Below are 25,554 nucleotides of genomic sequence, written 5' to 3'. Positions count from 1 at the left end.
CTTTTAAAATGTTAATTGGTATTAATATGAAGAATCTCATTTGTAGCATATGATATTTTAAAGAATATGTTTTGAAGCTTATCTAGGTTCCTTTTGGAGACCTGTTGTAGAGAGTGAAAAGACCACTAGATTTGAGTCTGGGTCTGGCTCAGCTACTTACATTTGATCACAAAGTCTCCAGACCTCAATTTTCTCAACTATAAAATGGAACTAATAGTAACCACTGTGCTTATCCTACAGGATTGTTGTAAAGATTAAAGGAGATAATGGTTATACAAATATTCCAATGGATCTGCCTTCTTTTGGTTTCTTTTCTTTTCTTCTGTCTTAGAATGAATACTGCTAAAGAGCAGTAATGGCTAGGCAATGGGGGTTAAGTGACTTGCCCAGGGTGTGTAGCTAGGAAGTGTCTGAGTCCAGATTTGAATCCAGGACTCTCAATTCACTGAGCTACCTGGCTGCCCTGAATCTGCCCTATTTTCTAAACCAGTGTGAGTATTCCTTCTGTGATGCTGACTGCTTGCTCATCTATCTATATGACTCTTGCCCATATCCCTTCTATAAGTTCACCATGTGGTGGTCCATCCACTGTCCTAGGCACCTTTTTCAAATGAGTTCTTTTGACTTTGGGAATATACAATTGGAATACACATGCTGCTGTTGGTGATTCTTTACTTTTGTTACATGACTACTATGCAGATGTAAGTGTTATAGGCAACTAACGTTCATGAGAAATGTTAATAATATGTAAATAAGATTATAGTTATGAAATAAAGTTTATAGCATATTTTAAGATTTTGGTCATAATTTAGAATGTATTATACTTCTGTATGATATAAATTATTCAAATAATTTAAAATTATTCAACATATGAATAATACCTGGTACTCTAACTTTAAAAGTTGCATTTAGGTGGACCTGCTTGTCCTAGGACAATCTACTTAATTTTCCAGAGTATCATTTGCCTCAGTTGTAAAATGAGAATGTGGTTCTGGCATCAAAGGACCTGGGTTCCAGTTCTACCTCTGATTCTACCCACTATATTAAAATGGGAATGTCTTCTGCTTCTTTTTGTGTTCTAGGCACAGTGCCTGGCACATAGTAGGCACTTAATAAATGCTTGTTGACTGACTAAAACATTTCAGCATTGATCATCTGAGAGTAGTTGATCAGACTTCTTAAGTATTTCAGAGTTATTTTAGAAGTTATTCTCCCAGTTCTTATTTATCTCTATATCAATTTATACAAGTGCTCCAAGTTTCTTTTGTCATTTCTTCCAGCTAAGTAATATCCTTTTACATTAATATATCATATAGTTTTGATGATAAAGAAAAATATATAAAATTTTCACCCATTCCCTAATTAATTGGGAACTCCTTAGTTTTCAGGCTTTTGCTATAACAAAAAAATGCTACTTGTAATATTTTTGTACATAAGGATCCTTTCCTTCTTATTTTGTTCTCTGAATGTATAAGCCAGGGATAATATCACTGGATCAAGGGGTATATACATGTTTTAGTGGCTTTTTGGATATGGTTCCAACTTGTTTTCCAGAATGGCTGGACCAATTTAAAACTCCATTAGCAGTGCGTTAGGATGGCTGCCCTCTCAAATCTTCTCTAACAATTGTCATTTCCTTTTAAAAAATATTATTATTTTTTGCCAATTTAAAGGGTTTGAATGGGAATTTCAATTCTTTAATCTGCAATTTGGAGCATTTTTTAAAATGGAGTTGTTAATATCTTGCTTTTCTTCTTTTAAGAACTATTTATTCATATCCTTTGATTGTCTATTGGGGGAATGCCTTTCATTCCTACTCATTTGAACAAATTTTTGTTTCACCTTAGCTATTAGACCTTTATAGAGAGACCTGCAGCAAAGGTTTTCCCCACCCCTCCAGTTATATTTTTCTTTCTAATTCTTACTGCATTGATTTTGTCTGTATAAAAGCTTTTAATTTTTAAAATCAAAATTGTCTTTTATTTTTTATAAACTTCAATCCTTTTTTTTAATTAAGAGCTCTTCCTGTGCATTATTGCGAAAGTTATCTTTTTTTTTTCTGTTACTCTCATTTGTTTCTGATGCCCCTTTTTATATTTTTATAGCTAGGTCACATATCCGTTGGAACTTATTGTTTTATACGGTATGAGTTGTTGGTCTAAACTTAATTTCTGCCAGACTGCTTTCCACTTTTTTTTTTAGCACTAAATTAAAAGTAATTAGTTCTTTCCCTCAGTAGTTAGAGTTTTTAGTTTTATTCAACACCATGGTGATTTGCTTTGGATCTTGTATTCCTAATCTGTCAGCCAAATTGATTTAACCTTCTATTTTGGAACCAGAACTAAACAATTTTGATGATTACTGTTTTATATTATAGTTTGAGATCTGGTACTGCTAAGCCCCTTTTCCTTTATACTTTTTTTTTGTTAATTCCCTTGAGAATCTTGACCTTTTTGTACTCCCAGATGAATTGTTATTATTTTTCTAACTCTATAAAGCTTTTCTTTTAGAGTTTAATTATTAGTGGTATTGAATTAATAAATTAATTTAGGTTCCATGTTATTGACATTTTTTATTATGTTGGCAGAAAATATGACCAATTACTGTCTCTCAGTTGTTTAGGGCTATATTTTTGTTAAGAGACTATTATAGTAGCATTCCTATGTCTTTTTTGGTAAGTGGAACTTTCAAATATTTTTTTACATTCTGTAGTTATTTTGAATGGAATTTCTCTTTATATCTTTTCCTGCTGGGCTTTGTTGGTAATGTGTAGCAATGATGATTATTTATTCCAGTTTATTTGATAGCCTACTTTACTGATGGTTATTATTTCAATTAAGTCTTAGTTGACTTTTTAGCAGATATGATATAAAAATGATAATAATTTATTTCCTGTTTGCCTATGCTTACTTTCCTTTTCTTGTATCCTTTTTAGATAGATACTATGTCATATTAAGGAAAGATCCATTTATTCCTGTGCTTCTTAAATTTTATTTTTATTTATTAAAAACAATTTTTTTAAACCCTTACCTTCTGTCTTGGAGCCAATAATGTGTATTGGCTCCAAGGCAGAAGAGCGATAAGGGTTTGGCAGTGGGGGGTTAAGTGATTTGCCGAGGGTCACACAGCTGGGAAGTGTCTGAGACCAGATTTGAACCTAGGACCTCCTATCTCTAGGCCTGACTCTCAATCCATTGAGCCAACCAGCTGCCCCCCCCCCATTTTTTTAAACAGACATGAATATTATATTCTGTTAAAAGCCATTTCTGTATTTATGTAGTTTTGTGATTTTTAAAAATTGTTTTTGATGTTGATATAGTCTGTTATGCTTATAGTTTTCTTAATGTTGAACCAGCCCTGTATTCCTGTATATAGCCAGCCCAGGCATGTTACTTAATTTAAAAAAATGTTGCTTTAGCATCTTTGCTAATAATTTATCAAATAATTTTGGTTAATATTCATCAGGGGCCTTGGTATGTAGTGTTCTTTCTTTGTTTTGCCTTTCTCTGGTTTAGGCATTGAAACCATATGTATATTGTAAAAAGAGTTTGGTGGGATCTAATAATTTTCTTTATTTCTTGTTTTGTCAGTTCTCCTTTTTCACTTTTTTATATTGATGATTTCCCTTCCTCACTCAAAAGATTAACTAAATGGGGGCCAGCTGGTAGCTCATTGGATAGAAAGACAGGTCTAGAGATGGGATGTTCTGAGTTCAAATATGACCTCAGGTACTTCATTAATGTGTGACCATGGGCAATTCACTTGCTTTATTACTCTTTTACTTTGGAACCAACACATAATATTGATTCTAAAAAAACTTTACAAAAAAGGATTATCTAATAATTTATATATCTTAATTGTTTGAAAAAATTATTTCTAGTTTTTTTAATTCAATAGTTTTTCAGTTTTGCTCATTTCTATTTAGATTTTTGAGATTTCTTGTTTTTGCATTTGACTTTTTTATTTTGAGGGTTTTAATTTTTTTCTTAGTTCCATGACAAATTGATTCATATGTTCTGTCTCTTTTGTTAATGAAAGTATTTAGACATATACATATCCCCCAGTGGACTGCTTTGGCTGCATCTCAAAATTTTTGTTATGTTGTTTCATTGTTGTAATTTTTTACCCCTGAAACAACATCTGTTGTTTCTAGATTTTCTTCTTTGACAAACCAGTTTTTTAGGATTAAGTTATTTAGTTTCCATTTAAATGTTAATCCTTTCTTTAAAGTTCGCTTATTGATTATAATTTTTATTGTAATGTGGCCAGCAAAGAGTAAGTTCTTCTGCTTAACTGCTTTTCTTTCTGTGCCTCTAGCATATAGTCAATTTTTGTAAAGGTACTGTGTGTGACCAAGGTTTATCTCTATCTCTGTCTTTCATTCATAAGTATGGATATATCTCTCTATACAAAAATATATATTATTTCTACTTTATATTTCTATTCAGTAATCACTGAGATCTGTCATTGTCAACTACAAATGTTCTCTTCAGGTCCTTAAACTTTCTTCTTATGTTTAGATTTATCAGTCTAAAAAGGGATCATTGAGGTCCTTTTTTCATTTATTTCCTTACTATGCAATTAACTTTTTCCATAAGTAATTAAATGCAATATTATTTAGGTCTTATATATTAAGTATCACTATTATTTCCTTGTCTGTTGCCTTTAAGCATAATGTAATTTCCTTTTTATCTTTTTTTTAGTGTTTTATTACTACTGTTTAAGATAAGGATTGTACAACAGATTGCTATATTGAAAAAACCTGAAAATATCATAGTCTATAACACCTGAGGCCCTCCCATCTCCATGGTTGGTTGGAAGTATCTTATATCTCTCCATTTGATCTTCCTGATCTTTATAATTATAGTAATCCTCTTGTGATTTTTGATGTGTCATTGTTATTTCCATTGTCTTAGTTACCATGTATATTGTTTTCTTGACTCCTTCACTATTTCAGTTCACATAGATCTTTGTTTGCACAGTGATATTCCCTTTTATTTATGTAGCACGATTTATTTAGCCATTCCCACATTGGTGGACAATTACTTTGTTTTCAATTCTTAGCTATCACAAAAATATTGCTATAAATATTTTGGAGTACATGGGGACTTTTTTTTTATCTTATCCATGACTTTCTTGAGTTATAAGAATCTCAGTAATGGAGTTTCTGTTTCCAAGGGACATATTTATTTACATAATTCCCAATTGCTTTCCAAAAAAAATTATACTATTTCACAGCTTCACCAACAATATAGTAGTGTTCCTATGTTTCCACGACCCCTCTAACACTGACTATTGCCATTTTTTTTTCATTTTTGCCAGTTTTCAAGGTATGAGGTAAAACCTTGGATTGTTTTGATGTTCATTTATTAGAAATTTGGAGCATTTTTTCATATTGTTTTGAGTACTTTGCAATTCTTTTGATAATTGTTCATATCCTTTGACAATTTATCTACTGGGAAATGACTGTCATTTGTACACACACACACACACACACACACACACATATGTGTGTGTATATATACATATAGATTTTTTTGTGTGTATGTATATGTATTTTATACCAAACTCTTATTAGAAATGTTTGAGATATTTGTTACAAAGATTTTTTTTCCCTACTTGACTATTTCTCTTCTGATCTCAGATGTATTAATGTTGACTCTTTTAGAAGCTTTTCAGTTTTAATTCCCCCTTCTGCTATAGACACATTATTATGTTCCTTCAATTACTTTAACATTTTCTAAAAAATGGATGTGCTCTAAATTACTATTGATAACAAATTAAAATAACTCTGTGGTACCACCTCACATCTATCAGATTGGCTAATATGACAGAAAAGGGAAAAGACAAATGTTGGAGGGACTAATACACTGTTGGTAGAGTTGTGAACTGATCCAACCAAATTCTCAAAAGAATTTGGAACTATGCCTAAAGGACTATAAAACTATATATCAACTGCCTTTGACCTAGCAATATCACTATTATGAAAATATCTATATTTACAAAAATATCTATAGCAGCTTCTTTGTGGTGGCAAAGAATTAGAAATTGTGTGGCTGCCTGTCAATTGAGGGCTAGCTGAACAAGTTGTGGTATATGATTATGATGGAATCTTATCATGATGTAAGAAACTATAAGATGAATGGAGTAAGAAAAACCTGGGAAGTAATGCAAAGTGAAATGAGCAGAACCAGAACATTCATTGTATCTAGTAACAGCAATAATGAACAATGGTCAACTATGAATAACTTAACTTTTTTCAGTAATACAGTGATCGAAGACAATTCTGAAGGAATTATGATGAAAAATGCTATCCACTTTCAGAGAAAGAACTGATGGAGTTTGAATGGAGATTGAAGTATCTTATTTTGTATCCCCTTTCCAGAAAAGATTTGTCATTTTTTTCAGTATCCATTTTTTCTTTCTTTTTACTTTAGATCCTCAGTCTCTGATTCATGACCTCAATAATTATCTAGTCTATCTGTTCTCCATATTCTTCATGCCATAATAGCTCCCTAGGTATCCATTTCAGTCTGTCCTTCTAGGCACATTTTACCTCTGCCTTATAGGGCTAATCCAGTGGATTACCCTGGTCCATCATGCTTCACTTCCAGAACAATGTCAGTTATCAGAGGATACTGCCTCAGTGCAGCCCCTTCCCACTACATCCCTAGTCATGCAGCCCATCACTTATCTATACTCTCTAGTTGACCTTTTTTATTACATTTACCCAGAAATCTCTCTGTGTCCATGTTCTCTCACTAGTTGCCCTCAGAGATTCTAGCTCCCTCTCTCCCAGGGGACTTCTACTTTAACTCTTTCTATCTGCTTACAATATTTTTGTCTTTAAACTAGAAGCTCTGAATATTGACAATAGTAATTCTGGAGTTTTAGTAGGTTACTGGTAAATTCCTTCTATTAAATCATTTCTTTCTAGTTAAAAATTTTTTGGCAAGTATTCATTTATGATTTCTTCAAATAAAAATGTGTAGGCTTTTTTGGTTATGATTTTAGGGAGTCTGATAACTCAAATTTTCTCCCCTTGACCTTTTTTCCAGGTCAGTTATTTTTTATAATTGATAACCTTACATTTTTTTGTCTTCTTTCATTTTAAAAAATTTGTTCTAATATTTCTTGTTATTTCATAGACTCTGCTTGGTTCTTTTTTTTATAAAGATGTTTTATTTTCCCAGTTATATGTATTAACAACTTTCCACATTGTTGCCTGAGATTATAGCTGAGATTATAAGATCCAACTTGTTCCCTTCTCCCTTCCCGAAGATGGTAAGCAATTTGATATACATGTATTATCATGCAAAACATTTCCATATTGTTCATTATTGTAAGAGAATATTCATATAAAACTCAAACCTCAAAAAACAAAAAGCAGATAAACTAAAGTGAAAAATAATATGCTTTGATCTGCATTCCAGCTACAACAGTTCTTTTCTGTGAGGGTGGATAGCATTCTTTGCCACAAATCCTTCAGGATTGTCCTGAAATATTGTATTGCAGATATTAGCTAAGTCTTTCACAGTTGATCATCATATAATATTGCTGTTACTGTGTACAATATCCTCCTGTTTCTGCTTATTTTACTCTGCATCAGTTCATGTAGGTCTACTTGGTTCTTGAATTCGACTGAGTTCATGCTAATTTTCAAGGAATCTATTTGGGTAAAGAAACCCTTTCACTTCTAAGATATTCTCCATCTAATTCTTTCCTTAATAGTTCTTGTTTCACTTGTAATTTAATATTTGAAAAATCTTTTGAAAAAATATTTTTGTGCTTTGTTTCCTCAAAGTGTAATTGTAGTCTTTGTAGCCAAGTAATTTTTTTCTATTGAGACTCTGTTTGCAGTTGTTACAGAGTTACTCTCTTCTTGGTTTATCTCTTGGGCATCTATTGGTCCAAAATATTTCTACATGTTGCTTTGTGTCTTTTTATGTTTACCTATATCTTTGACTTCAGTGCCTGGTTCTGGATGTCATGCAAATCTAGGTTCTGTCTCTACCCATACTTTTTTGAATGGGAGTGGTTAGGACCAGAATTCCCTGACTTTGACTTCATGGACTCTTGTCACTGGCTATTACATCCTCTTGTGCTTCTTTGTTCAGAGTGATGGCAAACTTTGGTCGCATGGTTAGGATGTGGCTATGGTCTTTCATCCCCCTCAGGACTTCCTTATTTGAGGTGCTGCTGTGTACTGGATTAGGGTGTTAACATGACATTCCAACCGATTTATTTGTGGTTCTGCTACTTATTTTGGAATGATTGCTCTTTCTAGCATCTATAACTCTTGACTGTCTTTTTGTGTAATCTTGGGCTTTATCATATTTCTATGTTTTCATTTGTTATCTTATCTGGACTAGAGGCAGTCTATATAGAGGTCTTAGCCTTTTGAATGGATTTGGAGACATTCCTACTAACTATCATTTTTTATCTACTTTTGCCCTAATATTTGCCATATTTGTCCAAATATAAGCTACATTTGCCTTCAAGTCTTGCTTATGTAAAAACTGAGTGCAGATCTTTCTTAGTAAGAGGCAAAAAAAATGATAGAATTGTGACTTAAGAGATATTAAAAAAAGCAGTAAATATGTATTTAAACAACAATTTTATGTAACATTTAAAAGTACACGTAGGCATAAGTTTGTGTTGTGTGTATGTATATATGTACATAGAAAAAGAAAATAAATATACACAAAATAAGGTTTTATGCATGTGTGTATATACATGCACATATCCACACATGTATGTGTATGATGCTTTATAATATAGTATATATGTGTGTATGTATATATATATATATGTATATATATGCAAATGTGCATTCCTATAGGTTATATACCTGTATGTAACTTTTATCTTTTAAAAAGAAATTTTGGACTACTATGATACAGAGTACTTACTTTAAAGCACTATCTAAATACATATGGCCATATATCTTATTTGTTTTAAAACTTTCATTGAGGCTTAGTGGATTGAGAAGCAGGCCTAAAGATGGGAGGTCCTGGATTCAAATCTAGCCTCAGATATTTCCTGCTTTGTGATCCTAGACAAGTGACTTATCCCTCAATGCCAAGCCTTTATTGGTCTTCTGCCTTGGAACCAATACGCAGTATTTATTCTAAGATGGAAGGTAAGAGTTTTAAAAAAATTTCATTGATATATTTTTAAAAATATTACAATTCTGGATGTATTCTTCCATGATTCCTCTACCCTTCCGACTCAAGGGAATCTTTCCTTGTAAGAATGAGAAAAAATAGGTTAAGGAAAATCATCAGAGACTTTACATATCCAGCATTATATAACTGTATAACATTATATACTTACAACCCCACTCCCCCTCCCCCAAAAAAGTGTAATAATTGAAAGGGATTTGACAAATATAAGAATTTAAAAAAATCATTGTGGTCACCATTTATAAAATATTAACCCTGAAATCAGAAAAACTGTTAGCAGCTTTTGTTTACAACAAGGTAGAGATATTAAAGTGGGAAATATAGGAAGGGAGTAGAGAATTGTCTGGCCTACGAAACTAAGTGATGATCTGGTGAAGTCCCTGGCAAGGTCTCTCTCAAGTTCAGATCTCTACGTGGAAGTCCTCGTGGTGTCTTCAGCCAGAAATCCACCAACGCAAGTCTCTTCCTTCAGCCTGAGTCACTCACCCAGCAAGCCTCTCCAGTGCAAAATGCTCTAGCCCAGGATGAGTCCAGGAAAAAGTGACGGCCTCTAAGAGTCCCCCTTCAGCCTGGCTCACCAACACAGAATGAATACAGGAAAAAGAGTCCAGACCATGTTCCACCTCGCCTTTTATACCCCCTTTCCCGTGTCACTTCCTGTCTCTTTCCCTCTTCACAGGAATCAATCATAGCCTTTCAATTTGCCTAGCACTGTCTGGGGGAGGGGCCGGTGATTGTGGACTTTAGAGGTGTAAGCTAGGAAATGACTTGTGAACTCTCTTACTTAATGGTTAGCTAAGTGCTAAGTAGGGGTACTTCAAGTTCTTGATTTGATTAAATTAAAGGTTGCTGATTGAATACATTGAAAATAAACTAAGACAGTCTAATTCTCTCTTCACAATCCCCCCTGTGATTCTATTGGGAGATGAGCATGTTGAAATTTCCCAGATTTACATGTCTAGTCTCCCCAATGAATCATTTCACTTAACTTGCTTATATCTCTAAAGATCTTTTAGTTAGAGGTGCATGCAATATTGCATTTTCTAAGAGGAAGTTCCAATAGTTGGAGATAAGAGGGAAATAGAAGAGAGAGAGCAAAACCAATGATTGCTAGGGGCACTGACAAAAAGCCAATTAGGGGGTAATCCCTTTTGGTATAAGATTTTACATTCAGAATAAATGTGTTCCAATCCCCTTTAGTTCAATTAATTATATCCAAAGTTCATTCTAGATCTTCAATCCAGTGTGTGGTTTCTTCAGGCTTTTTAATGGCACTTTCTCTAAATAGTTCACTTTCTTGATTCGAGGAGTTAGCAAACTTTTTCTCTGAAAACATTTTAAATCTTGGATTTTATGAAAATTATACAAAAGGAGAACTAATTCAGTCTCTCTGCAGCTAGAATTGGTTGTTAAAATTATCTAACATTTAATTTCTCTGAATCTATATTGGTTCATAAATATCTTCCCATGTTTGTCTGAATTCCTCATATTCCTCATTTCTTACAGCAATATATTTTATTATATTCACATGTCACTGTTTCTTTAGTCATTCCTCTGTGATGGATACTCATTTTATTTCCAATTCATTGTTACCACAAAAGGTACTGCTGTTAGTATTTTAGTAAATGTGATATCCTTCTTTTTATCTTTGATTTCTCTGAGGTATGTGCCACAGAGTGAATATCTGGGTCAAGAGCTACACGGAATCCCTTTTTTCATATAGTTCTAGAATGTATTCTAGAACATTTAGACCAATTTGTAGCTCTATCAATAGTATGTTAGTGTGCACCTTAGAGTTCAAATTTGTTGGAACATGTGTTGAAAAAGGAAATGTTCTCTAATAATAAAAAGAAACGACTACTTTCTGTTTCCATCCTCTTACTTACGGTATCTTTCTAAGGAATTTCCCTAGAGTTCTAAGATGTTAAATTGCGGCTGAGCCTCTTCAAAAAAATTTCAACAGGAGGTTTAAAACTAGACATTTTTACAGTCTTTTCCATGATGCTTCATATGTTTAAAAAAGCAACAACAAAATATTACGTATTTAAAAGTTATAAAATTAAAACTAGTTCTAAACTTTGAGTCCTTTAAAGTCCTCAGCAGTAAAACACTTAATTGACCAAATCCCAAAGTATCACTGTAACACTGTGAGTGCCAAGACTTACCTTTCTAAAATATTGTAATTAAAGTTTGAAACACAAAGTGTATGGCAAGAAAGTTATTATTTAAGTTTAATTGTTGAAAGAATTGTATCACATAGCTGATATCTTTATGCCCTAGGAAAGCACTACTATACTAGATTACATTTGTGTTCAGATATAATATTTACTCTTTACATTTAATGAAACATTGGGACCTATCTGTACTCTTCTCCTATGAAGGATGAATTTTACTATAGTGTGAACAGGGGAAAGCTGAATTAAGTGAAAAGATTGAGTATAGACTTAAAAGTGTGCTCTATGAAAAAGTAAACTGACTCTGCTGCTTAAAGTTACATTAATTCTTTTAGTATGTTAATTAGTGTGATCATTTCAAAGAGAAAAAAAGAATTTGGTCAGAAATATCATGATATAATTTGCATTCCAGTTTTCTGTGTGACCATAAACTGAGTCGGATATTGCCACATATGTAACATACACCACATGTCAGCTGTTTCCTGCCTCACTGCTGACAAGAGCCCCATTCATAACTCCTCTTTTTATCCTTTCAGTGAATAAGTAATTATTCAATATAGAAGGCAGGATATTTGGAACTGGCTATTTAATGTGGCAGCACACCGTAATGAAATCTGCTGTTACTGGCAACCTGATAGGAGAGTGTAACAATTCCAGCATGGCTGTAACTTTATCTGCTTTGACGGGGCTGTTTATTTGGCACATCAGTGAACCTTTTATCCCAGTGAGTGACAGATCCAGAAGGGTCACATTTACATCCATTCTATCATGTATTGTCATATTTAATGGCAGACAAGGTTGAGTGGGATCGGGGGTAATTTGAACTTGCTTTTCTACAGAGTAGAGGCTAAAAGACAGCTTGATCTCCCATATTGTGGTGTAACACATGCCATGACTTAGCATTTGTTTATGAAGGATAATCTTACTGATTACAATTTAAAAAATCTTTGAGCTGTCAAATATAGCATATTGCTCTCTGTCCTATTAAACTAAAACCTTCTAGTACAAACTCACTCAGGCTCATGTGCTATTTAGCTTTTTCACTCCAGTGAAAAATTCTACAAACAATCAGGCTTTTCACAGACTTTATACCATTTTACTTTATTTCTCGCACATGAAGCTTTAGTTTTTTACTTTTGTCTCAGTGACTGAGAGAGGAAAGGGAGCTATTCTTAAGGATTGTGAACTGGGAAAAGTCAGTTGGATTCTATTATGTAGTGTTGGAATTTTTTTTCTTTCAGGATTCAGTTCCTTATAATTATGAACCATGAAATACTTGGTAAAAAATAGGATGAATACTAGACTGTAGCTGATGTTGCTTTTTGGTGAGTTCATAAAGAAATAGGTTATGGATAGACTATTTCAGTGGAATAGAATTTTTATCTGAAACAGATAAAAAACCCCAAACCTTTCCAGAACAATAATTTGATATACTTAAGCATTTAAAAAAAATCTATTCTGAATGATAATGGAAAAGAAGTTCTATTAATCTTAATGGAATCTTAGCTATATTAGCAGCAAATAAATAATTTTTGTTCCTTGTCAGATATTAATATTAATTTATTAACCTTTTTACTTTTGATAGAGATGAATCTTACAATAATTTCTAAGTTTGTCTTTTTCTTTCCCCTGAAGGCTAAAATTGTCCAATATGAGATCACTATGACAACCTGACATTAAATTGTTCTTTTGTAAATTGCAAAAAAAAAAAAAAGCTTTTGTTTCTGTTTCATTGGAAAATTTGGATTATTTGTCTTGTCTGCTGCTTGGTTAGAGTCTTGTCTATTAGGCCACAGTATAAATGTAAAATAACAAAATAATAATATCAAAAAATTCATAAATTTTTGATAGCAATTGCTAGAATTTACTTGTATATGCTACTATTGATCTCTTTTTTTCTTAGTATATTTCTAGTGGAAAAAATATGATTACCTTGGTTTTTTAAATTAAAATTTAATTTTGTACAGATTTGTATTATATGTTTAGAGTTCAATATAATTATATAAAATTACTTTGTAGTTCTTTTTAGGTTGATGAAGGACCGATCTTAAATATATTTTATATTTTACTGTTATTACATATTTATCATATGCACATGTTATTTTTTAACATTCTATTCACTTTAGAAGGAATTGTAGCTCTTCTATTAAAACTCATTTGATAGCTGTGATTAATTTTTTGATTATTTTGTTTTCATAAGAAATTTTAAAAATTTTATGGAAATGTAGAAAAATGTAGATTGTATGAGTAGATTGTAGGGCATAATATAATAAACAAATTCTTTTTGTTATCATTACAGCCTCCTGGTCCTTGTACTTGGTGTTCCTGTTCCATTAAAAGTGAGAAAAGTCAAGTTGATGATAATATAACAAAGAAAGAACATGGAGGAAAATTCAAGATACCGAAAATATTTTTTGGGACTCGTACACATAAACAGATAGCTCAGATTACTAGAGAGCTACGGAGGACATCATACTCAGGGGTCCGAATGACTATTCTTTCTAGCAGGGATCATACTTGTGTCCATCCTGAAGTAACTGGTAATTTCAACAGGAATGAAAAATGTATGGAGTTGATGGATGGAAAAAATGTGAGTAAAACAATTTTGTTTTGGAAAGAATAAGAATGAAGCTTTCAAGATGTATAAACTTATGTTTAGGATGGTAATTCAGTTTTTATAAATTATTAAATCCATATAACCAAATTGAGTTTCTGTTAGGACTGATTCATTTTGGAAAAAGGTTTATTTTCAGGAAATCTTTATTATTAGCACAAGAGATTAAAATTGTAAGACTTGGGACCAAAGCTTAATAGTATAGTTTAGTTCCTTAGTTAAATATTCACATGCAAAATTGTTAATTCTTCCTTTCTCTTGTTCCCCCAAAATGTATTCATTTCTTAAGTTATCGGAAGGTGCAGAATTTAACAGTTTCAAATGGCAATAATTGAGTATATGCTACTAATTTATATTGAGAAAGTTAAAAAAATTAAAATTAAGTTAGTTTAGTTAGATGTCATCTTTAATTCTACCAAATATGAAAATCATCATTTTAGTTGAACAGGAAACATAACTTTAAATATTTTGTCTTTAAATTATGTTTATTGTAGACTTTTGATTCAGAAAACTTTTTACAGTATAACTAGATAAAATGATTCTTAAAATTTTTTGAGAGATATTGAGATTTCCTTCAGAAATTTAGAAATACATATTCAGCTTTGGCGGATTATAAAAGAAAATTATACTAATTTATATGAGATTTTATGTTTGTTGGTAAAATCATTTGGAAATTTATACTCTTATACTAGTTAGTTATAAGACTTAATATTTCACATCTGGAATTATATCCAGAAATCAGCAGAGAGGTACTGTGGACTAAAGAACATTGGTAACATATGCAGAAAGTCTAATATCTTATGGAAGCAATGTTATCTTTCATCTAAGCATTTAATCAAATCAAGGTAATGTTGCTTATACCCAGAAGCCTTTGAATCAAGGTTTCTAAAGTTTAATTTCATCTGTTATATTTTTGCTTTATGAATTGAGTTTCCTCATTTTCTTTCTCAATATTCTTATGGGGATAAAATGAATCTACTTTGTCCTCAAAATAATATTCAGTAACTTAAAAAGTTTTGAGAATATAGAATCAAGTCCTAAATAGTAAACTTATTCAGTAGAGCAAATGAAGAAACAAATGAAGGAAAAAAATGAATAGAGTCTAGGAGTCTTTCTTGTTGAAACCAGCAGGCTGTTAATTTGTCTTAATTTCTTTTTAAACATTTAAGGAACTTCCTCTTCAGATAATTTTTGAAAGAAAGGTTTCTCTCTCTCTCCCCTGACCCCCTCACACACACACACACAGAAAGTATTGAAAATGATCAGAAACAAGACTCATCTACTGATTCATACCCAGAAAATCTTTTGAATAGGCTTCTTACAATTCTAGAGGTATAGTTGATCTACTAACTTCCTTAAACATTTAAAATTTTTACTAGGAAAATTATATAAAAAGTATATAATAGCAACATGTTATTGGTATTGCTTTGCCTTCACTTATAGAAATATATCATGTAACTGACTTTATCTTAGATATTGTGCCATCCTTTAATAAAATCAAAATAGTTTGGAATATATGACATTATTTAAAGTTTTAATCAACTTTCCCTCAAAATTTAGAATTCAGACGTAGTCCTGGATTTGTGGTGAACATTCATCAATTGGTAATAAATAATAGGAATCACTTGTAAAAATAAGTAATTCAAGAACATAATCAGAATTTTGCTGACATTCACAGTTTATATTTTGACCTGGTGATAATTGTTCCTAAATGAAGTAGTTGAAAACATTTTGTCACTATTATGAACATTGGTAAATATATCAACATTATTTTGTTAGGTATTAGCATGTAATTTAAATTAATTTTAAGCATTTATCAATTTCCAAGTTATATTTTTGTCTAGTAGTTATTATTGACTCTCAGAATGCCTACCTAACCTAGTGTGTGTGAACACAGTGAACATTTTGCTCTTCTTGCTCCTGGGCTTTCACAGTAATTTGGTATTGTAATGAGGGCCAATTACACTGTCACCATAGGTGTCTATGTTTACTGAGCTTGTTTCACCAAAGTGGGAAGATAAATAGATATCTGACAGTTTGAGTAAAAAGAGCTGAAAGTGTGATAACACTTAGCAACTGCCTTTCCTTAGGGTTGTGTTACACTTAAAATGGATGAGCTTTTCTGCTTTTGCTATCAGTAGTCACTGGTTGTTGGTCTAAATGCCCTTAAAGTGTAAACTTTCTGATTTTTGGCTTGATCAGAGAGGACATGTGTTTTTGTTCACTGTTTCCTTGGCTAAAGTGCTCTTAAGAAAAAGAAGTCAATTGACTATTTGAAATTAGTCTTTGTTTAGTTAAAAAAAAAACAAATTTAATTAGATCCAGATATGTAAACACCAAAAAAAATTAGATATGTAGGAGTGGGTGCCCTTAGTCAAGATGAGATTTCCTATGGTGCTCTGTTGAGTGGCTAGAGTCTCGAAGGCATAGAATATTAGAGCAGGAAGGCACATTAGAGTCAAACATATATTATATGTATGCTTGGCATGTAGAACTTCCCAGGTACACCTCTAGTCCATGGATTAGTTTTCAAGACTAGTGGAGAAGAGGCTAAGAAGATGGTTAAAAGACAGATTAGATGAAGCTAATTGCTTTTTTGCCTTTGGATAGTAAGTCTCTCATCTGACTTTTTTTTTTAAATCACACTACAGCCATATAGAATGTCAGTGCTCAGATGGGACCTAAGAGATCATCTAGTCCAACCTTCTTATTTTACAGAGAGAAATAGGCCTAGAGAAGGGAAATAACTTGTCTAAAGTCACCCAGCTATATAGTAGTAGATCTAGTACTGGACCATAGGTATCTGAAATCCCAGTTAAATGGTTATTTCATTTATTTATTTATTATTATTATTTTATTATTATTTATTGATACTAATTATCAGTTCTAAGGTAGAAAAGCAGCAATAGCTAGTCAATTCGGGTGAAATAAGTCACACATTTAGGAAATATCTGAGGTCAGGTTTGAACACAGGTCTTCCCAACTCCAGATCTTGCTTTCTATCCACTGAGCCATCTAGCTGCTCCTTAAATGATTTTAATTTTAGAGCTAGGTATTGCAATGGTTAGAGCACTGGGTCTGGAGTCAGGAAGACTTGAATTCAAATCTGGCCTGAGGTATTTAGTAGCTCTGTGACCCTGAGCAAGTCAGTTAACCTCTGTTTGCCTCAGTTTCCTGAACAGTAAATTGGGGATAATAATAGCACCTTTGTTATATGGACCAAATGAGACATTTGTAAAGTGTTGAGCAGAGTGCCCACATATACTAGGCTTGTTTTCCTCCTTTCCTTAATATTACAGCAAAGAGTAGATTCCTAAGTCAAGGGTATTTATCAGGGCTGTGATTATTTTTTGCCATTTTTTTATGTATGCAGAGGGAAGAGCAAAAGTTCCTATTTGCCACTGCCATTGTAGGAAGTAATGTAACCATTTCTTCCTGCACAGAAAGGAGATGGTAAATAGGATAGTAGAAAAGAAGAATTAAAAACAAAGAATACATTTTAATAGGAGAAGCTGGCAGAGTAGAAAAAGAAAGAACCAGAAAACATAGAGAAATGAACATTTTGTAGAAAATGAGCCAAAGAAAGAGGACTGTATTTCCTTGCATCCTGGCATTTTTCTGGAATGAGGATTGAACAGGTAGCTTCCCAATCAATGTAATTTTGGATAAATTATTGGTCCTTTTTTTTTTTACCGGATTCTTCTGTCCTTTGGTTGTAAATAATCTGACATAGTGATAATAATAGGTAAACTACTTATGTCCTCTCTAGAAAATATTTCACTCCATTTTTCATGTTTTTCTATTGTAGTTCAATGCACTAATAGCAACTAATTGCAGTAACTCTTTCTGATGTGAAGGACAGTGATAATGATACTAGGAACAAAATTTATATAGCACCTACCAGGTATTTTATAAAGATTATCTCATGAACCTTACAACTACTTTGGAAGGAAGGTACTATTTAATCCCCATTTTTTTTTTTGCACTTGAGGAAACTGAGGCAAACAGAGGTTAAGTGACTTTCCCAGAATGATTTAGCTAAGGAAGTATCTGAGGCTGACTTTGAATTCTGGTCTTCCCTACTCTAGGCCATGTACTCTTACCCTCTATATCACCTAGCTACTTCAAAGATATTGGTAAAGTGAGTCAAATTCATACTTAATGAATCTGTAATTTTATTAATGTAGATAATCTTTATAATGGTGCCTTTTTCATTCTTTAATTTTTTAATATGTTCAACTAATAAGCATTTATCTTTCTTTTTCTTAATCCCTTTCTCCCAGGAAAATAAAAACAAAATCTTAGTCACAAATCTGTATAGCTTTTGCATGCCTTCTCATTTTTAAAATCTTTGATTGCGTTTTCCTGCAAATATATTACCTGGGACCCACACAGGTGGGTGGGTGATACTAGGGGGCTTTCTTTTTTATCTCTTGAAGTGTGCACATGACCCATCTGTCCTTTATCTCTCCACCTTGCTATAGGATTGATCCATCCCTTTTTTTTTATCTACATTTCTCTGATAACATCTTTTATTTCATGTCTCCTGTGCAATTCTTTGTTGTGCTACATGGCAGCTTATTTATATGTTCCTATTTTCATCAGGGATATCCATGATATTTGTTAGCTTATTTTCATCACACCCACTCTATCCATCCATCCACATTACACTGCTGCTCTACTTCTTCCCATCTGTAGTAATTCCCTTTTTATTATGGGACCTCCAGAATTCATGCTTGTCTCTCAAAGAAGTTATTGCATTTCATTTTGGAGCTAATTGGGTTTTTTTTTTTTAAACCCTTACCTTCCGTCTTGGAATTGATTCCAAGGCAGACGAGTGGTAAGGGCTAGGCAATGGGGGTTAAGTGACTTGCCCAGGGTCACACAACTGGGAAGTGTCTGAGGTCAGATTTGAACCTAGTGTAAGGATTAAAATTTAGGAATATGGGGAGACTGAGGCAGGTAGAAATTAGTTTCTCTCTGCAAGGAGTATTATATTTTTTTAGAGGTTTATTAAAGGTTAAAGATTAAAGAAAATACAGAATAAGAAAAAACACGTGCCTAGGCCAGAGGCCTAGGCCAGATAACCTCACATCACAGAAGAGATGCATCTGCTCCCAAATTGGAAGTCCAAAAGAGCCCCAAAAACCTTTGCCACCAGCTTAAATCGTTCCTCCATCTCGGCCCACCTCAGAATTCCTGTGAGATTACAAAGCATTTTGGGGAAGTGGAGCAAAGGCTTGTGGGGATTGTAGTCCTGTATTCGAGTCTATTTTTTATACTAGGACCTCCCATCTCTAGGCCTGGCTCTGAATTCACTGAACTACCCAACTGCCCCTAGTGCTAATTGTTTTGATTACAGATTGAATGAGTGTAAATTTACTTAGTTCTTTCTATCTAGCTAGCCCTTTGACCATGCTTTGCTTCAGATGGCATGGACACATTGCCATCTATCCTGCCATCCCACACATAGACTTGACCTTTTGCTGTAGGGCACAGTAACCAACTAAATAGCACCATTGCTTCTGGAAAGGGCAAGGCAAGTCATTTAATTGATTGCCTTGAGGTTCTTCTAATCATTTCTCATGTGCCTGCCTGGCCATCACTTTGTTATGTTTTGTTGTCTCCTTTTAAATGTAAATTCCTCTAGGACAAATACTTTCCAAATTTTTTATTTATATTCCCTGTGTTTAGCACATTGTACTTTGTAAGCTCTTAATATATGCTCTTCTGTTTATTCATAAAGATTTTGTAGAAACAGAAAAGTAGGCCTATGGATCAGTAGTTATTGCTCTTTTCTTGCTTCCTTTTTTCTGCTTTTTAAAAATGTAGTATTAACATCTGTACTTGAGGAAGCCCCAAATACTCTCAAATTGTGTTGTTTCCACCATCGACCTCTTTAGTATATATCTGGCCTCCTCAAAATGTTTTTTCCCATCTTTGTTTTCTTTAGTGCCCTTTCTATTTCTAAATGTGGTGGTTCCACTGTCATTGACAGTGTTTGTTATAACAAAGTTGACAGATCTTTTCCATTTTTTGTTAATATTCTTGTCTTCTATTTTTGTCCTTTCATTGTCTCATTGTGTCAATATGATCTTAACATAACTGCTCAATATGATCTTAACACATGCTTTTTTGGAACTTAACTTCTACTTCCTGTTCTCTTATACTCCTCATAATTTTCCACCTTTTCTTCTATAATATTTTACAAATAAGTTTATGATCTAAACTATTGTTGCTTATGGTTGCTATATCCCTGCTTGGCAAGGTGATCAAGTACCTAACGTGTTCTTGAAGTTCTTTTAGTCTCTTTTTTTGGGTAATTGATTTGTATCGGCTAAATTTCCTTAATAAATAGCAATAACATTTTTGTTCTTTTATCCATTTCTCATTTTTTAGTTCAGGTAGATGTTGTTTTAATTGCATACTGTATCTTCTCATTTGTATTTTAATTTGACATTTATTTTGATAATTTTGATTGTACCCAGAGAGCTGATTCATAATAGGCTCATTTATTGGGAACCAGTTGTTTCCTGTGTGTTAAGATGAAGCCATTTTCACTTTTAGTAATATTTTGTTTATTTCTTTTTTATGAAGAAAGTTCACAATATATAAGCATGAGGTGTCTGTGTAGATGGCAAAAAAAATTTTTTAACCATATGCTGAACCTTTTCTTCCATTCCTGTGTTCAAGTATATGTTGACCTAATTTGGAGGCTTTTATTGAGCTCTTATAATTTATTTCTTCATCCTCTACAATAGATGTTGGTTTGTAAATAGCAGTTACATTTGTGATGGTCATTTTCTGAATGCTGCTCATGAGCCTATCAATACAAGATGAATAATATACATACAATAATGTTTCTTATCTTATGTGGATGTACAATAAATCCAATTCCAGAAATTCTTTTGTTTTCCAAGGAGAAAGTATGAGCTATCTTTCCCTTTAGCTACACCTTCCTTTTATCTTCTCTATTTATTTCTAGTTAGAACACCAATAATGATTCAATAGATGAAGTTCTCCAATAATGATTCAATAGATGAAGTTCTCATATTTAGTGTGCCTACGCTCATTAGTATTTATGGATAGTATTTATAATCCTCTTTCCCATTATTTTGGTCCTGCTAGCACAAAACAGGCCATAAAGAAGTGAGGGCCATTTTGTGTTTTTCTTTGTCTCATAGGTTGCCATGGCTAGAGTCTCTGACATAATGTTCAGTTTATTGGAAATGAAACTCTTTATACTTAGGCTGGGCCTTGGAAAGAAACATAGTCTGTTTATACTCCTATATTTGAATCCTTTCTAGCCAGATAAAATCTGGCAGAGCTCATGCTCTGCTGACATGTTTTTTAAGGACCCAGGGTCACTTACACACCCCAATGAGGCATTAGACTGCAACACATATTAGGTGCCATTGGGTGAGTAGGAAAGAACCTAGAAGATATAATCTTACCTTGAGTGGTTCATAGAGAATATACATAGATAAAGACAAATTTGGCTGGTTTTGACCAATCATTATTAAGTATTATAAGAAACATGTGGGAAAAGGGCAACATATTGTGGTAGATAGAAGACAATCCTTGGACTCAGGAAAATTGGGTTCAAATCTTGCCTCTGACACAAATTAACTTTATTACTGTATAATTCGTTGTTTTAATATTGCAGTACTCTAGGCAACTCTTTCAGATGTGAGTTGTGGATAAGCTTTTGATGAACTGGAGAGAGACTTTTTTATATTAGGAGTTCCCCACACAGGTAGTCTGGGGAAAATGTGTTTTAATTATAGATACATAGGTGTTAGATCTCAACTAATTTGAGAGATCAAAAATGAATCACTGTTAAAAATTATTAGTTCTAATTTAATGTTATAACTTCAATGTGATACTTTTGCTTTGTGGCCATTTGACAATTGTGACCATGAAAATATGGGTTTCAAGATTGAATTGCCCAAACTGTAAAGATAATTTTTAGCGTCTTGATTTTATGTCAAAAATAAGTGGTCGAGATGGGAACAATTCCCAAATACGAAATACCCAAGTCAGCTGGGTTTTATGGAGATTTTAATTAATATAAATGAAGGAATTAAGGAAAGGGAAAGAGACAAAGTAAGAGGAAATAGTAGGAAAAGGCTAGGGCCTATTGGCCTAGGCCTTTCTCTTTAAGAGAGAAACTAAGTCAGTCTTTAATCACTCACCACAAGATCTTTCCAAGCAAAACTCTAGTGTTCAGAGACCCAACAGCCTCCTCTGACTCCTGACCTCCAATTCAGCTTCCAAAGCTGAATTAAAACGAACTACTTTGAACTGGTTCAGACAGCTTCTTTTAAAGAGAAATTTCTCTTGTGTCACCTCCCCTAAATTTTCACGGCTACCATTCACAGTAGATGCTTTTCCTAGGACAGCCCATTCTTAGTTTTTAGTTCTCACCTTCTCTGGGTAGATTATATCTTCTGAGTACTTCACACCTCTTTATTAAGCTTGCCCCTGGCAAGTTGCCTGACCTTTTAGTGATTAATTTGACCTTTATAGGTACTTAGCACCCTTTTGTATTAGATCTAAAAATAGACCTAGCTTAAGGTTTTGGCCTCACTATGAGTTAAGTACCTTCATTGTTCACTAAGGAGTTTTACAACTTTATCTTCCCCTAAAGTATGCCTAAGTATGGGTGGAGTAATTTTAAAGTTCCCAATACAATCCTGACCAAGTACCTTCATTGTTTAAATGGGGAATAACCTTAACCATAACCTTAAGATAATGTTCTAAGGTAGAGTCTGAGAAATTTTAAGATTCACACAATATAACTACTAAAGTCAGAGAGGAAAAATAATTTTTTAAAAAAATTGTTACTACAACATTTGCGAACTCTTCAATGATATGTATTTTATGTATTTACTTTCAGGGTAAATCCTGTTATTTCAACCATGGTGTCCATAAAATGAGTGAGCAGCAAGCTCTACAAACTTTCCCAGGAATGTGCAGGGCCTGGGATATAGAAGATCTTGTGAGCCTGGGGAAGAAGCTAAAGGCTTGTCCATATTATGCAGCTCGAGAACTAATGCTAGATGCTGACATTGTGTTCTGTCCCTACAACTATCTCTTAGATTCACAAATCAGAGAAAGTGTAAGTATAAATGTAATGATTATAAAAACCATTTCTTTATTAATTGGTATTTAAGGATCAGCTAAAGAAATATTTTCAGTGTTTTTATTTTGATTTCATCTTTTATGTTCATTATTCTGTTCAATGTTTAATTTAGGTAAGCATGTAAGCACATTAGGGTGCCTGTACTTATTAATTAGTGTTAATTCCAAAAATTAGATAAAAACTAGTTTTTTTAAAACATAAAGGTGGCATTTGAAAATAAAAAGACAAGAAATTTTGTGAATTTAGTGTCTGCAGTGAGAATATAACTAGTGTGCAATAGGGATAAAATGAAGCATTTATAAAGCCAATGAATGTGCTGTTTTGGTAAATTCAGGTGCATGTTGATATACTTTGTGAGCTTTTGAAAAATGATGTTTTTATGTAGCATATATGTTTATGTTAGCATGATGGAGCATGAGAAGTTTGTTATTGTTGTTGCTTGATGTGTGCAAATACTTTATGTTCTGTTTTGCTGTTCTTTCAAATTTAAAATGAAAATTGTATACATTTATGATTTACATTATCTAGTTTTCAGCCCTTTTTAATCTTCCTTCCTATCTCAAAAACCTTTATTGTTTCCCTACTATATATAGAATAGAGTTTCCTTAGCTTAATATTTTAGAGAGATTCTCTTTAACTTATCTTTCTAGCCTCATGTCTCACCTGCAGCGTCTACTTCAATAATTTGGTCTATTCATGGTCCTCTGACCATGCCTTGTTCTTTCTTTTCACTGTTACTTGCTGAAGACATTTACTGCTGTTGTATTCTCTTCTCTCCTCAACCTCCCTGCTTCTCTTCGTTTGAGAGTGAATTCAAATGACTTTCCTAGAAGCCTTCCTAACCTCCTGTGACAATAGGGCTCTTTTCTTCCTGTGAATCCAGCATTTATTGTCTTTTCTCAGCTAATCATGTATTGCCTTGTGATTGATCCAGCATTTTGTCTTGTGTACCTATTTTACATCGCACATGTTTATTTAAAATTTATTCTATTTCTGCTCTGTTTTGTGCCCCGATAGAAAGGTAAGCTTCTTGAAAGAAATACGAGGCCCTGTCCTCAAAGAGCTTTAGAGTACTTTGTGTTTTCCTTAGCTTCTAATATGATACTGTCTGTACTAGGGGTTCTATTTAAAGAATTGTCAGTTTCATATACTTGCAAGATATTTTGAGACCTCTAGATGACAATCTATTATGCTGATATAAATTTTGTGATGATGTGCACAGAAGATTCAATAAGGAAAAATTGATTGGTTTCAATAATGCAGAAGTTATATAAGCTCCAGAAAAATCAATTTTTTACACAATTGTGCTTGCTTTTTTTGTCTAAAACTGGGTAAAGTAAAAACAGTCTTCTGACTGCTGATTAAATTAGAGAGTCAATTTCATAATGTTTTACAGGAAAATTGTTTTCTGTTATAGATGGATATCAATCTGAAAGAGCAGATCATCATTTTAGATGAAGCCCATAATATTGAGGAATGTGCACGTGAGTCAGCCAGTTACAGTGTTACAGAAATTCAACTAAGGTTTGCTCGAGATGAACTAGATAGCATGGTCAGCAACAATATAAGGAAAAAAGACCATGAACCCCTGCGAGCTGTGTGCTATAGCCTCCTAAAGTAAGAAAATTGTTTTTACCAGCATGAGCTGATATTTTCATTAAAAAAAATTTATGTATTTTTCTTTGTGATGCATTTTAATTTTTCAAATACAGTTTTATTGAAATCCTTTATGTCAGTAGAGCAGTTGGCAGTGGTAAAGGTCTGCAGGGTACAGAGGCAGGGGAAATGGTAACACCTGGAAGACCTTAGAAGGTAATCACATGACATATAGTAGTGTCTGGGCTTCCTCCATCACACTGGATGGAGGCCTGGTCTGAACCAGACAGGAGTTCAGAGGCCTTAGCCAAGGGGTCTCTCCAGAGGCTAGTGACTCCAGAAAGCCAAGGGAAAGGGAGTCAGCCTTATCATTCACCATGTGATTGTCTAAGGGAAGAAGTATGAGGTCTCATGCTGGAGTTTCTCCAGGGTAGCCATGGCCAAGTCCCTCTCACAGGAAGTGAAGTAAAACATAAAAGCAGTTCTTTATGTCACTTCCTGTGTCTCACATGTACTAATGGTGGCTTAAACTTGGCTTTAGATGGCCCAGGGGGTCAGCCAGTTGTTTCTGATTTGTCACTTGCTAGCACACACAGGTCATAGACCCATCCTCCCCCACACTTAATCCTTAAGTGGGGGTGTATACATTCCTGGTTGCTATACTTCTAAAGACTAAACAGGGTGGAGTAAATCTAAAATTCACAATTGTATATGTAATCTAAGCAAAAGGTAAGGACTAGGCAATGGAAATTACTTGACTTGCCCAGGGTCACATAGCTAGGAAGTGTTTGAGGGAAGATTTGAACTCAGGACCTCTCATATCTAGACCTGACTCTCAAT

General features: G+C 33.3%; 1 protein-coding gene across 3 annotated transcripts in view; it reads left to right on the top strand.

Moving 5' to 3' along the window:
• The window catches only part of BRIP1 (BRCA1 interacting helicase 1), a 250,268-nt gene that overhangs the window by 53,946 nt on the left and 170,768 nt on the right, over positions 1-25,554 (top strand). For all 3 annotated transcript variants that reach the window (XM_007481765.2, XM_056816477.1, XM_056816478.1), the window contains 3 exons: positions 13,659-13,949; positions 22,873-23,094; positions 24,536-24,735. In XM_007481765.2, the coding sequence (XP_007481827.2) occupies positions 13,659-13,949; positions 22,873-23,094; positions 24,536-24,735 (713 nt within the window). The remainder of the gene's footprint in view (positions 1-13,658; positions 13,950-22,872; positions 23,095-24,535; positions 24,736-25,554) is intronic.

The sequence above is a fragment of the Monodelphis domestica genome, chromosome 2 (genome assembly GCF_027887165.1).
Source record: "Monodelphis domestica isolate mMonDom1 chromosome 2, mMonDom1.pri, whole genome shotgun sequence".
In the NCBI taxonomy this organism is placed as follows: Eukaryota; Metazoa; Chordata; class Mammalia; order Didelphimorphia; family Didelphidae; genus Monodelphis; species Monodelphis domestica.
The sequence above is the reverse complement of the archived record's forward strand: the minus strand, read 5'-3'. Positions and strand labels throughout refer to the sequence as shown.